General features: G+C 39.6%; 1 protein-coding gene across 3 annotated transcripts in view; it reads right to left on the reverse strand.

The window, feature by feature from the left end:
- LOC128855717 (band 4.1-like protein 4) overlaps positions 1 to 15,405 on the reverse strand; it is a 273,260-nt gene that overhangs the window by 134,970 nt on the left and 122,885 nt on the right. For all 3 annotated transcript variants that reach the window (XM_054090858.1, XM_054090860.1, XM_054090859.1), the window contains exons 6-7: positions 9,857 to 10,009; positions 6,246 to 6,418 (exon numbers count right to left, since the gene is read on the reverse strand). In XM_054090858.1, the coding sequence (XP_053946833.1) occupies positions 6,246 to 6,418; positions 9,857 to 10,009 (326 nt within the window). The remainder of the gene's footprint in view (positions 1 to 6,245; positions 6,419 to 9,856; positions 10,010 to 15,405) is intronic.

The raw sequence follows: 15,405 nt of genomic DNA on the forward strand, positions 1-15,405 counted from the left end.
CTACTAGGGCTACTTCGTAGCCGTCTGAGCAACAACTGATTGGAAGAGCGTAAGAAAATGTTTCAAATGAGTACGCAGAATCCTATAGTACTTCCGAATACCCTATGTCGTGGCAGTTGTAGCTAATGCCATTTTTATGCTTCGATGACTAATCCCATTCGGATACGGCGGCCGTTGGGCAAGGATAGTATTATATGTTGATCATGGTACACATGGGCTGAACAGTCGTCGTCCAAATGAGACGGTAATAAATACCAGAAAACAACACAATTCACAAAATCGTTTTTAACCATTCATGTAGTTGCGTGAGTTAGCTGACATCTTAAAAATAACTAAAGGTCGTGTAAGCTTTATATTGTATGAGAATTCGACTATGGGAAAGCTCTGTTCATAGTGGGTCTCGGTTTGCTCACTTTCAGGACAACGCACCGTGTCGCAAGTCAATCAAAACAATGGCTAACTACATGACTGAACTTCGAATTGCTCTCACATCCTCCGGATTCGCCAGATTTAGCTCCCAGCGACTACTGGCTGTTCGCAAACTCAGAACAAAAAAATGCTCGCCGATAAGAAATTTCGCTCGAATGAGTGGTTATCGCTGAAACTGAGGTCTATTTTGAAGCCAAAGGTAAATTGTTCTACAAAAGTGGTATTGATATGTTAGAGTGGCGCTGGAATGATTTCGTTGTCCTTGATGCAAAGTACGTTGATGAGTAAAGCTAGGTAGGTAGGTCAAATGGTTGAAGTGCCAGGGCACTCTCCAAGTAGCCCTTAAGCGCCGTTTTGATACGATTGACCATGAGAGCTCAAAAACAAAGATATCTACAGCCGGCCAGAGCTGGTGATATAATGGAGAATACTGATGAGTTTTAGGTTGGCGCACTGCTCCAGGATTTCGAAGAAAGGAGCTTCCAGTGTCTTGAATCGCATAGCTGCCAAACCTGGACATTTACAGAGAAAGTGCTCAATAGCCTCCTTCTTTGAAAGGTTCCCACAGCTTCTGCAATAGGGACTAAATGGTAAACCTAGCTTTTCCGCGTGTGTGCCGATCGTCCAGTGATGGGAAAACACAGCTAAGAGTTTGGAAATTGAATGGCGAGGAGTCCAAAGGACTTTCTTAGTCCTCCGTATATTGTTCTTGGACCAAAGGCTTTTCGAAATAGCAAATGAAGAAATGGAGCTCCAGCTCATTAGCAATTTCATTTCCTTTTATGTCTGTATGTCCTAGGACGCAGATCAGAGAAATGTTATCTGAATACCCAAGAGATTTGATCTCCTTCTTACAGGAGTTTATTAGTTTGATTCTGCACCAGGGCGTCGTCAGAGTCTTGATCGTGGCTTGACTATCGCAGGAAATGTTAATATCTCCCTCGCTCCCGCGTTTCCTAAGCATTTTGCATGCCTGCAGGATTGCAAAGACTTCTGCTTGAAAAACACCTGCGGTATTCGGTAGCTTAAAGGAGATATATAAGCTGGCTGATTTAGAGAAAGCCCCTGCTCCGACTCCCAATTCCATCTTGGTACCGTCAGTGAAGACAGAGGTGCTAGCTTCGTTGCAGATTTCCCCTCGAATAAATGAATCAACCTAATTTTGAGCAAAACAAAAAACGTGTCTTCTTTCTTAGATCCGGGGCTTTTCCGCCCATGAGTTAGTCTTACCATAGTTACTTTCTATTTACTACTACATTGTAAACTCTTTGAGGGAATGCTGAGACTGTTAAATAGGTGGACTTCGATATGAACTTAGACGACTCTTTAATTACACAGGCCGACAAAATTTAACCAACATTCAGACCCAGAAACCAGACTATATATTTCCGAAGGTTTATGATGCGCTGAATCCAAATCTGGCCTCAGAAATGCTCTATTAGTTTGAGTTTTCGAGATATCCTAACCTAAAAGGGCAAAAAACCCCATTTTTGCCAATATTTGAGGTTATGTAGCCTTGCAGATGTTTTCTTTCACCAAAATTAAAGGATGGCATCTTTAAATACAATCCTTCTTTTTTCAAATGGCGTTTTGTTTGCTCAAATATCATTTTTTTTCGCAGAGACATCGCATTTTGAAATTTTCATGTTTCGAAATTTTCCTACACCTGAAAATCGATTAAGATAACATAGACATGATATAGTCGCTTACTAATTTTCTTGGGTTTGAGGGCCTGAAATATATGGATTAATAGTATGTAAATTTGGAGTTTGTGGGTAAGCCTGCTTGCGGCATGATAGGGGTGGTTACTAGGGGTTAGGGCTGTGTGTGACTCGGTACCCAAAGGTTAGATAGTGTAGGGGTGTGGTGAGTCAGCACACTTATGGTGTGAGACAAAATTTTAAGAAAAATAAGACTCAATTCAAGAAAATTAGTAATCGAATATATCATGTCTATGTTATCTTAATCGATTTTCAGGTGTAGGAAAATTTCGAAACATGAAAATTTCAAAATGCGATATCTCTGCGAAAAAAAATGATATTTGAGCAAACAAAACGCCATTTGAAAAAAGAAGGATTGTATTTAAAGATGCCATCCTTTAATTTTGGTGAAAGAAAACATCTGCAAGGCTACATAACCTCAAATATGGGCAAAAATGGGGTTTTTTGCACTTTTAGGTTAGGATATCTCGAAAACTCAAACTAATAAATTAATTTTAGTTATCAATCCGAATTTTGCATGGACAGAGAAGCAGATATTAGTTTAAATTATTTCGGATACTTTTCCTTGTAGACTAGTGTTATTTTAAATTGACTTAAATAAATTTTTAGACCAAGTAGTATAAACATTTATAAAAATTCTAGAACTGGGAAGCACTTAGTGGAAAAAGTTTAAGATTTAGCAAGCAGTCATTCTTAATTAACAAAATTTGGTTAAACTTTCATTGATGATTTTTTTTTAATTGGCCATCCCTTAAACTAACATTTGGAAAATGTGACATATGAACAAAGAACAAAAATATTGTTTAAATACCTTTTGAAACCGAATAGCTTGAAAAGAATTATGCTATGGGCATTATTACTTGCAACTAAATTAATCGGAAATTACCTAAATAATAATTTAGGTATCTTTCACGCATTTTCCGGTAAAGATGTAAGTACCTGTGATTCGCCCTAAGTAGACTGTGTGACGGTAAAAATATATTCTTTTCGAGGCATACATCAAGCTATAGGTATAGTTAAGTAGAAAAAACTGAACATTTAGAATCTTGAATTGACTCTCAAAATTTGGATTTAGGACTGAAAAACCAATATTTCATTGGCTGTAAAAAGGTTTAAATGTCTTAGTTCAGACTCAATAGATTTTAACAATTTATACCTCATTCAAAACATAATTGAAAATAGATTGTCCTCATATAACCTTCTGGTAAAAATATTTGCTCTTTAGGGCGTTATTTAAAATTAAAAAAAAATTACAAAATTATAAAATTTTTCTTGTTTTACTTGTCTGCTTCAGCACTGCATAATAAACATAAAACGTGAAGTCCAAAACAAGACTGGCGTCATAAAAATATTTTTGATGGCGCCATCTTTTTAATAAGTTAATGCGTTGGAAGTTACTTCCCTAGTTGACTTCGAGTGAAAGTTTGGTGATATTCGGTTCAGTGGAAGCGAAGTTATTATGTTTAAAGTGTCAGTGTTTTATGTCATCGTCAAAGGCTAATATCAAATTTTGTTGTAGAATCGGAGAAACGTTTATCGAAACATTTGAATTAATGAAAAAAGTTTATGGTGATGATTGCTTTGATTTATGAGTGGTTTACACGTTTCAGAGATGGTTGTGAGGACACATATGACAACGAACATACGGGCCGCCCAAAATCAGTAATCACCGAAAACTCCATCGAAATTGTTCGTAAATTTATCAAAAATGAACCGAAACCATCGTCAATCGTCAAAGTGCCGAATGGAAGGCCCCAGACGAGCCAACACTAAAAAAATTCGCGTTTGGCGAAGTCAAAAATCAAGCCGATGCTCATTTCTTTTTACGATTCCAAGGAAATTGTCCACAAGGAGTTCGTGCCAACGGGCCAAACCGTCAATGCAATTTTCTATCTTGTCATTTTGGAGAGTTCGCATTCGTCGAATTCGCCCTGAATACCGCGAAGGAGGAAGCTGACGCTTATTGCGTGATAATCCACTATCTTATCGATCCACTCTTGTGACTGATTTTTTGACTAGAAATCGCATTTTAATCATCAATCACTCACCGTATTCGCCTAATATGGTTCTCCGTGACTTCTATCTATTCCGAAAATTGCATTTGGCTATGAAAGAAAAACGTTTTGTGTGCATAGAGGCCATCCAAAAGACTTGTACCGACATCCTGAGGATATTCCGGATTCCGGTCAATGACTTGAAACGCTCTTTCGAAAAGCTTTTAGATCGTGCAAAACAGTGTATCGTGGCCAGACGGGACTGTTTTGAATAAATAACCTCGAAGTTGTCGGAACAAAGCTCCTGTCCTTTCTATTTTAGCTCAATTTTTTTCAGTTTGGACTTCACCTTGTATATTTTTTTCTATTTAATTTTTTTGTTTTAAGTAGCAACCAATTATTAATTATTGCAAATACTAGCTACCTGGGCCTTTCATGCCTTATAAATGCTCTTTGCCCAGTGGTACAAAATTAATCATGCAATTTCGTTTTTGAATAAATTTTTTATTATAAGAAAAAAAGAAAATTATTCTGAGTGATGGAAATCTTCATTTTGCCCTGTAAGTACTTTATCTCTCCATGTGAAGTTCACAAGTGTCAAATAGGATTGAGGGACGACGCTATATGCAAAAATTATAAATACTAGGATACGGTGATTAATTTTGCATAAAGCTACGAGTATATGCTTAACAAATTGATTTTTCGGCCTAAGCAAAAATTTTGAGAGTTAAAACAAAATTACGAATACCCAATTTTTGTCTACTTGACTCAGCCTGCAACACGCGCATGCCCGGAAAAGTATGCATTCTGTCAAAAAAGTATAGGGTATTATTCAATAAAACGCAAATAATAGTTTAATCATCAAAATTTGTTTTGTGGCCTTCTCCATTCGAAGCAATACAGATATGCCAGCGATTAGTGCAATCATCAAAGCACCTTTTAAACGCGTTTGAAGAGATCTTCTTCAGCTCCTTCAGCGAATTCTCCTTAATGGCCTCCATCGACTCAAAGCGGCGTCCGCGGAGTGATATTTTAAGTTTTGGGGAAAGGATAAAGTCACAGGGAGCTAAATCCGGTGAATACGGCCGTTGTTCGATGATATTTGTCGAGTTTTTGATCCAAAAAGTGTTCACAATATGAGCTTTGAGAGACGGTGCGTTATCATGGCGCAAGATCCATGAGCTTTCTTTTCACAAATTGGGCCGTTTCCTACACACATTCTCCCTCAAACGTCGCACAATTTCCAAATAATATTCTCTACTTACCGCAGAACCATTTGGAACGAATTCCGAGTGCAGGATAATCAAAGAAAATGAGTAGTATGAATTTCACTTTTGACCGACTTTGATGTGGTTTCTTGGGTTTCGGCTCATGTGGATAGCGCCATTCAGCCGCCTGTTGGTTGGTTTGCATGTCAAACTCATATACCTACGTCCCATCACATGTTATGATGCGCTGATGCGCTGGATAAACGTTTGGTCCGAATCCACTTGCTCAAGCATGTCTTCAGCCACCTTCTTCCGATGAATTTTTTTTAAGAAATTCAACTCTCTTGGAACGAGTCGAGCAGCCACGCGTCTCATGCCCAATTGATGATGTAAAATGTTGCGAATTGATTCGTGAGACACGCTAGGGCCACGAGTTACCTCTCTAAACTTAACTGATGGTTTTCCAGCACCATCTCTTTGACTTTGTCCACGTTTTCATCCGTTGAAGACGTTTATGGGCGACCACATTAACACAATTTTTTTCTCGCACAATATAATTTTTTTATTGTAATATAAGTAGAAATGAAAGTAGTTGCTTTTAGTGAATGATTATCTATTGCAATTTTTTGCCACTGTAATTTAATATTTAATTGAGAACTTTTTCTCTATCATTAGAAAGTAAGGCTCTTCGAAAAGCTTTGAGTGAAAGTATTTTCTGTATAATCCATGTAATGACTCATTGCATTCCATTAAGCGCCTCCTTACTGGCAGCTTGTCAACGTACATACCATTAACTACTTAGTAAATACCAATAAATACTTGCAACTTATCTTGAAAATGCATTTGCCAAGGCTGCCTTTAGGTGTAATGGTGCCAGACTATTTATCACTCACCTGTAACGCAAACGTGAACCAAGTTGAAACAAATCCGAATTATTCGACTGCGAATTTGGTAATGGAGCAATTCGTACCATGCGAAAGAAGGCGTGATGCTCTACACAGCAGCGCCACAAATGTTTGCAGGCGGATTTGCGCGGCGTCTCAAAGCCATAAGTGCTGAGCTCGTTCTGTGAGGGGAGAAAGAACAAAAGGAAAAGTTGTTGAGAGGAGAGGTAAATGATTGTTTGAGAGAGGAGTGTATGAGTGAATTAAATAAATTAAATACATTTTTATTAAAATTAAAAAAAAATATTCATTACAATTTAACAAATTTTCATTAAAATTAAAAAAAAAAATCATTAAAATTAAAAAAGAAATTTAAACAGAATTTTTCTAAAAATCTTGTTTTATAGCCCAATCGAGTTTAGTGTGAAGAAGCTTAAGCTTGAAGGGGCCGAATTTTGGATGAATGCATATAAGCGGAAACAAAACAGCAATCGATTCCAAGACCAGCTGAATCCAACCAAAGTCGTTCGTGGAGGAAGCACCTCAAAAGAAATGGTCGCCGTTTTTTTTCGGAAAATCTGGTCATGCCACAAATGTGCCACTAGAGAAACTTAAAATAGTCAACTCTGAGTGGTACACAACCATTTCTTTATCCGACGTTTTCGGTTAATTAAGGCAAACCTATCGCCGAAGATGAATCATCTTTCACTAAGACTATGCGAGCTCTCACGTATTGGCTCACAGAAGAGAGTTTTTAAGCACCTAAAATATCGAATTAATGGGTCAACCGTCTTGTAGGCTTGATTTGGCAACTAATGATTGATTTTTGTTCCCGAACTGCAAAAATAAAATGCGAGGTCAACGTTTTTCAGCACCTAAAGTAGGTCAGGTTATAAGGGTTGCCCAGAAAATGGGTCCACTTGGACGAAGAATTTTAGTTCATCCTTTGTGATACCATTGCAAGGGAAAGGGGTGAAGGAAACCAGTACAGAGGTAGAGTGAAGAAAGAGGGGGTTGAGTATTTGTGTATTATGAGCGGTGACTAATTTGCGGTTATGTAAGCCCCTTTGTGCGGAGCAGCTAAGGGAAAGGCGCTGAGATGATTCCATCTCATCATCCATACAGCTGATGCAAAAATGACTTGAAGTAATTCCAAGTCTCAGAGATATACCAGGGAACTGTAGGGCAGACCAACTTGCAAGAGATGGTACCTGTATGCCAGACATAAGTAATTTTATGGAGATACCTCTCGCAACTTGTAAGCTTCTCATTAAGGAACGGAATGGTCTAAGTAGCATCGTTGTCTCTATGTGCGATGCGGCTGCCAAACCTACCTACCTAATTCCAAGTCTCACGGATACCAACGAAGCTTGAGCGCTGAGGTTTTGTCATTCTCGGAATATCCCTCGAACGCCTCCGATCTACACCTAGCCAGAAGGATTTCGTGACCTTATAAGTTTGTGTACTTGCCCAGCGCCCGCTGCGTTGATCCGAAGCCCATCGTTCTAAGAGTAGAGCTCAAATTTTCAAGGGGATCTCCTTTCGCGGAGAAACCACCTCACACTACCCTTGTCTAGTCAGCTCGTCTGCTTTGCAGTTTCTCGGAATGTCGCTGCGACCAGGAACCCAGATGAGTCTTATGTCAAAGAATTTGGATGCAATTGAAAATGAAACCCTGACCAGTTTCGAATGCACCGTAATTGAGCACAGGACCTTAAATGCCGTTTGACTAGCGGAGTAAATATTCACTTTCTTAACAGACATTACGCAAGTAAGTAGCCAGCTGGTTCTTTGATTGCGGTTACCTCTACTGGGAACACACTACATCGATCCGGTAACCTGAATTTGAGTCTGGTGGGGAGCTCTTCGCATAATACTCCTCCACAAACCCTTCTGTCCAACTGCGTGCCATCCGTGAACGGGCTCACCAAGTCCTGTCCCCGCTCATGCATCCCGTCCACTCGTCTTTTGATGGAATATGCGTGGAGAAATTTTCGCTTGGACTAAGCGAGGGAATACACTGATCCATTGTCCGGATGATGAACCCGAAATTCTAAGGTTGCTTGACTGTTCGTAAGGAAGGTCGAGCCCAAAGCCCGAAACTCTCATCCTGATTGCGGTATCTACAGCGGAAGTTTTGGCCGCGACGTTTGCAGGTACCACATTTAACATTACATTAAGCGCTAGAGTAGGAGTAGTTCGAAGCGCCCCAATGATTCCAATGGGTCACCTAAAGTAGCTGTTGAAGCCTTTGAATAACTCATTTTGAAGATATCCACTTCAGTGTGCAAAAGTGATTTGGAAATTGGTTCAAGCGAATGCGGAACTGCATTGACTTCCAAGGAGCTAGATAATATTTTGATTCACATTAAAGCAATTTTCATTATTATTTTACTGTGTTTTCATTATTCGATGCAAAATATAAAGGGTGGTTAAATTTCAAAGGCCGATGTTGAATGTGAACCACACCTAAGCGTCAACGACATTGTTGCACTTCTTTCTTTGGGGTTATTTGAAAGAGAACGTGTACGTCGATAAGTCAGCAACAATTCAAGAGCTAATTCGAGATAATTCGGCACATTAAGGGCATAAAACCTCAATTATGCATCAGCGTAATCGAAAATTTGGACCATCGGATGGAGGTGTGCCGTCATTTGGGCAATATTTTGTTCTATACGTAATTGAGTCATACCAATATTATCATAATAAAGAGAAATGACAATAATTTTTTAAAAGAATTGTATTTTATTCAAAATCAACACCGGCCCTTGAAACTTAACCACCCTTTACAAGGCAGCCCTCGTACATATTAGTCTAACGGATTTACACAAAATAAGAGTCAAATTTTCAATAGCTTTTGAGGTATGTGCGCGCGCCTCCCTCCATGCATTTACAAATTTTGAGTGCCTTTCAGGCAACCCACATTTCGCCTATGCATGTAAATAACTGGATGAGTGCATATTAAATCTTCACAGCTTTCAAATAAGTAGGTGTGAGTGTGTGCGTTTCTTCTTGTATGGGCTCAGCCAGCTAAGCTTTTCAATTCAATTTTTTTTCCTTTTGAGCAATTCAAAATGAATGCTTTTGGCGCAAAGAAATCCCATTCAAGAAATATTTTTCAAGTACTTCTCCGTTTGAGATGTAAAGTCAAGCAAATGCTGAGGATATTCGCATTTCACGCAGCCTTCAGATTGGTGGTACGCACCTCCAGTGGTGCAAACAGCGCGCTTTTAAGGCTTTTCAGCGCATTATGTCGAGCGTGAAATGCCTTGACACTTTGGCAAAGCCGGAGACGCATTTAATATACTCGTAAATGCGTTGATATTTTGTTGTTTCTTTCTTTCATGCTTCTGTTTTTTTTTTGTTTTTTTTTTGTATATCGCAAAAAAGAAAATTTTCGCAAAGTAAGCCAAGCCGCATTGAGCGTTTCAAGGAGTGCCATAAAGAAATTGAATTTATAAGTGGAACTACTTTAAATAGCGTTTGTGGACATGTGTGTGTAAATGTGTAGGTATGTGAGTGTATATGTGTATGTTATGTATGAATGCAATGAATATTTTTTATTTATTTATGTTTGTGTTTTTTTGCTTTTTTTTGCAAAAAGCTGCTGGCGCATTTACATTTTTATCGCTTATCCGCAGCATGAAGTAGCGTCCTTTGTAGTAAACTTTGGCAATACGCGGCCAATAGTAATGAGCCACTGTCGTCTTGTTGCGCAGCACCACAATGCCACTTGGCGTCAAACCCAGAAAATACTCGACGCTGTCCTCGCCCTGTTCAAAGAAAAGAGAAAAAGAAGCATGAGAAAGCTGTGAATATATAACAAAAAATTCCACTACTTCCATATAACTTAAATAGCAACAAAAATGTTCGCTATGAATTCAAGGGAAAGCATAAAAAATACAAAAAAAAGTATTGAAAAAAAATACAAAAAACAAAACACCATTAAACCCGAAACAATCGCGCGTATCCTGTAAAGCAACTAAACATAAAACTTAAAAAAGGCTGAACGCATCGTTGAAAAGCGCGCTGAAAACTTTTACATCACCGAAGCGTGCCAAGTTTTGTAAAGAGGTTATTAAAATTCAATAAAGTTATTAGCTATGTTGCACGCGCCACTTCGCCGGTCAACACCGCTCCTACCACCACCTTTCAACGGGAAGAGTCTAATGACGGTCATTATCACTACATTTTGTGACAAAGTTTTTGCGTCTCCTTACATAATTCCCTCTTTGAGTTTTTCTTCTTTTTTTCTTCTTCTTTTCTTCTTCTTTTCTTTTTCTTCTTCTTCACCTTCTTTAGTATGCAGTTTGACCTTTCGCCAAGCAGACAAATAAACAAGCGAGTGCCGTGAGACCTGCCGGCATAACTGCCAAGTAGTTACTGTTACCGGCGATAACTTTCCGTGAATTTACTTTCGAATTCTTTCTGACACTTTCGGCTGCTTTGAGTGCACCTTTTTGTTTTTGCTGCGATGTGCGACACTTTCTTTTGCTTGCTTTAAAGATAGTTTACACTTAAATATCGCTAGATCAGAGATTATTTTAAATGAACAATTTTTTTTTACTTTATAATAAAACCCGGTAGGTGGCTCCCACGCAAGTGCACGCTTAAGTGTCTCTTTAGTACTCAAATTCAATGGAATTCGAACTTTCGTTTTAGATATCAATCGAACTTATGCTTTTAAATGTATTTAAATCTAGCAAGGAATCTGATATCTAAGCGCTGACGACATTTCTTTTTCCACAGGCAGCACTGAATTTGACATTGAATCAAGATGTGGTCTTTTTCTAGCAAAATGAGAGGAGAGGTTAGAGCAATGAACGCAAATGAGCTTAGACCAAATGAGGGAGATATTAGCGATTTCTGAATAGAACTTTTCAAGCCACAATCTGTTTTTCGTAGAACTCCACCATCTCCAGGTTGCTAGTTTTTTAAGTCCTTTATATCATCAATTAGCAATTAGCTTGAAAAGCGCCAACTAATGCCGAAGTTTGTACTTGAACCAGCAATAGAACTGTTAGAAATGAGCAAACAAGCGAATGCTAGGGAAAAGCGTCTGAGGCAAGCCCAAGCCCAAGTAAACAAGACTTTCAGGATTTCCTGTTTTTAAGCCACTTACCCCAGAGGCGAAGTGTGTATAATAGCGTCAAAGAACTCTACCATCTCTCTGAAAGCACAAAGCTAATATGTCCTAAATTCCGGAATATAATGGGATTGAGATATAGTAGAAGTGAGAAGACAGATGAATGCGCTAGAAAAATGTCTGAGGCATGTCCGATTTTAAGTTAGCGAGTCCCTCTGGATTTCCAGTATTCTCAATTATCCATTCGGACGACATGACCTAGCCAGGATCTTTATTCGCTGCGCTATGTCTATGTCGTGGGAAAGCTCTTACAGCTCATCTTTCCATCGTCTGCGATATTCGCCGTTGCCAACAGGCAAAGCTCCAAAAATCTTGCGCAGAATCTTTCTCTCAAACACTCCAAGCATCGCTTCATCGGATGTTGTTCATCGTCCACGCTTCTGCGCCATACGTTAGGACGGGCATGATGAGAGTCTTGTAGAGCGTTAGTTTTGTTCGTCGAGAGAGGACTTTACTGCTCAGTTGCCTACTTAGTCCAAAGTAGCACTTGTTGGCAAGAGAGATTCTACTTTGGATTTCTAGGCTGACATTTTCATCGGTGTTATTGCTGGTTCCTAAATAAACGAAGTCTTTTACAACCTCGAAACCATGTATGTCAAAAGTGATGTAGGTGCCGATACGCGAGTGCGCCGACTGTTTGTTTGAAGACAGGAGGTACTTCGTTTTGTCTTCGTTAACCGCCAGACCCATTCGCTTTGCCCCTTTATCCAGTTTGGAGAAGGCAGAACTAACAGCGCGGTTGTTAAGGCAGATGATCGGCATACACCAACAATTGTACGCTCTTAATATATAAAAAATTGTGCCTGAGCGATTAAGTTCTGCGGCTCGTACGATCCTCTCCAACATCAGGTTAAAGAAGTCACATGACAACGAGTCACCCTGTCGAGTCACCAAATTCAGACATCGCGGCATACAGGAAACTCCTTTCCATACTTTCGAATGCAGCTTTAAAATCAACGAAAATATGGTAAACATATCTACGTGGTTTAAAATTGAGTGGCGTAGAGCCCTCAAGACTTTTTGAGTCCACCAATATTGTACTGGGGACAAAGGGTTTTCGAAATAACACATGAAGAAATGGAGCTCCATTTTTTTTTACGCCTTCCTGAGAAATAATTTGCGAAGTTCTCCTTTAATAACTGTCAGGGGGATGCCGATGATAGGGTAGGAGGTCCCTGAGGCCAATTACGTCCCCTTCCTGGCAAGTTCATTAGCAATTTCATTTCTCCCTATTTTCCTATGGCCTGGGACGCAGATCAGTGAAATATTACCTGCACATCCAAGTGATTTAATCTCCCCCTTATAGGAGTTTACAGGTTTGGTTCTGAACCATGACGTCATCAGAGCCTTGATCTCGGCTTGATTATCGAAGAAAATGTTAATATCTCCCTCGCTCCCACGCATTTTGTATACCTGCAGGACCGCAAAGACTTGTGCCTGAAAAACTCTAGCAGTATTCGGCAGTTTAAAGGAGATAGGTAAACTGGCTGATTTGGAGAAAACCTCTGCTCCAACTCCCGATTCCATCTTGGAGCCGTGAGTGAAGACAGAGGTGCAAGCTTCGGTGCAGATTTTCCCCACGATCAAATCCTGATTATTTCCTTTTAAAGATTGTCTGCAGAGGCCAACCTCTTTTAACCTGATTGAAATCGATGGCAAGTAAGTGCAAAACGCCATTCAGGGCAGCACTGGCGCAAATTTTACATGCTCGATTTTATCAGATTTGACTCTGAGGCCGCAAATAGGAGCCCAGCGTCTAAGTACAGTAAGGGACCTTTCCAAAATCTCAGCCATGACGAGGAAAATGGTCCGGATACCATTTGCGTATGCGGCGTATGCTACTAACTTTACCCAAACCTTATTTAATATTTTCAGAACTTCGTCAATAGCAACTAACCAAAATAGGGTCGTCCCCTAGCGTTGTCTCTCTGTGCACGAATCTAGTGACTTTAGCCCCTCTTGCTAGCGCATTAACTTCCCTGTAGTCAAGCAGGGGCGAGATCCAGAGACAGATGGGTTTCTCCGCCTCCTTCCAACTTCGCCCTCATGTTATTAAAAGCACCCTTTATATCTATAAAGGCCGCTAAAGTGAATTGTTTTCTCTCCAGAGACTCTTCCACAGTACTTACAACCTCGTATAAGGCTGATTCCGCGGATTTCTCTTTCAGGTAATCTACTATGCAGTGGTCAAATTTTAGATGGCTATGGTAGCGTAAGAGATCGTGTGAGTGGGAGGCAGTACCAAGAATGCCTTTTAGGCTATAACCCGTATAGTCCGCGGGCAAATCTGTAGAGCTTGAATCTGTTTACTTCTCCCATTTGCTCCTTTCTAGTATTCTTGTGAAAATATTAATGTTACAAAGAAAGAGTTGTAGAGGACTAACAATTTTAAGTCTCCCAGAATGGCACCTGAGAAACCTGAGTGCCGTTCAATCTGGTATAATTGTATCGAGCCGGAAATTTGCCACAGAGGTCAAATGAAATAAGATTTAATGGAAGTTGACGCGTCTTTTTAAGAGGGGGGCAATCGTGAATGACGCTCGCTGAACTCTTTCCTTTCTGCTCCGAGATGCAGTATTACTTTGCTATTACGAAACCAGACGGTGATCTCATCGATTAGGCAGATCCATACTAGCGCTTTGTGGTTATAGCAAGGCGTGTTGCAATTCTTCATAAACTTATTAAAATGAAGACATCAAAATTTAATTAATTATTGACGAAAAAAATATAGAAAAATTGTATGGCACCACTACAAAATAACTACAAACAATTAAAAAATCCATTGTAATAAAGCCACGCACGCAGACGACGCAAAAGTGCTAAAGAGCAACTCCGAATTGGCGCTAATAAATTCCATTTGCACATAAACCATATAAAATACTACGATAGTTGGAGTATTACGAGTTAATAAATTTTCGTTTGAGAAATGTATTTAAGTTAAAAGAAGATTATAGACGCCATAAAAATTTCGTTTGCTTATTTATTAAAACACTAAAATAATAAAAGTCGATGGTAATGTTGCGATAACTGGGCGGTAGAGAGGGCAGGAAAAAAAGCACAAACACATAAAGCATTGAAACACAGGAACTGGGGGAAAAAACATGCAAGGGGAGTGGAAATAAAGTGAAATGGAGGTGGAGGAGGAGGAGGAGGAGGAGTGGCAATTAGGTTAGTGGCAGCACAAAGTCATGTGACTCCTCGCGCCTGAAATGTTGTATGACAGCCAGGAAGTTTGGTGGTGTTCGCAGCGTAGTTTGGCTGTAATTCGCTTGTAGCCGCCAATATAACCAATAAAGTTGCTATCACCACATACATGCACACTTACGTACATACATATTTACGCATACACGAGCGTATATCAACCATCAGCATACTTTGTAGCGGCAGTAAGTTTTTTTATGCCAACAAGCAAATGCGCGAGTGAAGGTGATTTATTTGGCCATGATATCAAAAAGTACCATAAAAAATGTAAATGAAGCGAAAATTTACGCAAAAGCATAAAAATGAAAAATAAAAGGACAAAGTAAAAATGCCAATGACTCACATACACACACACACACACACACATGCATAGCAAGAAAGGTCGTAGTACGCAAACACGAAACACAAATTTTCCCGTTTTTTTCGCCTCCCCTGCCTCTTCGCCTTTTTCTGTAATGTAAGCATGTATTGTATGTGTATGCAAATGGCGGAAAACGTAATTGATGTGGTCCGGTGTAAGGATAATGAAATCAAGGAAGGAAAACAGACCAAATTGGTTGAACAGACGGCCGGCAATGTCGGCGACAATGAGTGCCAAAATAGTGACAAATGACCGAGTGTCGAAATGTATGAATGAATAAATGAATGGGCTTGTGACGGCTTACGGTTTCCACTTATCTGAGAACGGGGGGCTGGGCAGGGTGACGCACTAGTAGGTGGGTCATTGTGGGTGTCGTGATGTTTTATTGTCTGATGGCTGTTATGATATGAACAGGCTGTGAAACGCAAACATGTGGCGCATGAAATGCCGGCAAATACGTT

This window comes from Anastrepha ludens, chromosome 2 (assembly GCF_028408465.1).
Source record: "Anastrepha ludens isolate Willacy chromosome 2, idAnaLude1.1, whole genome shotgun sequence".
In the NCBI taxonomy this organism is placed as follows: Eukaryota; Metazoa; Arthropoda; class Insecta; order Diptera; family Tephritidae; genus Anastrepha; species Anastrepha ludens.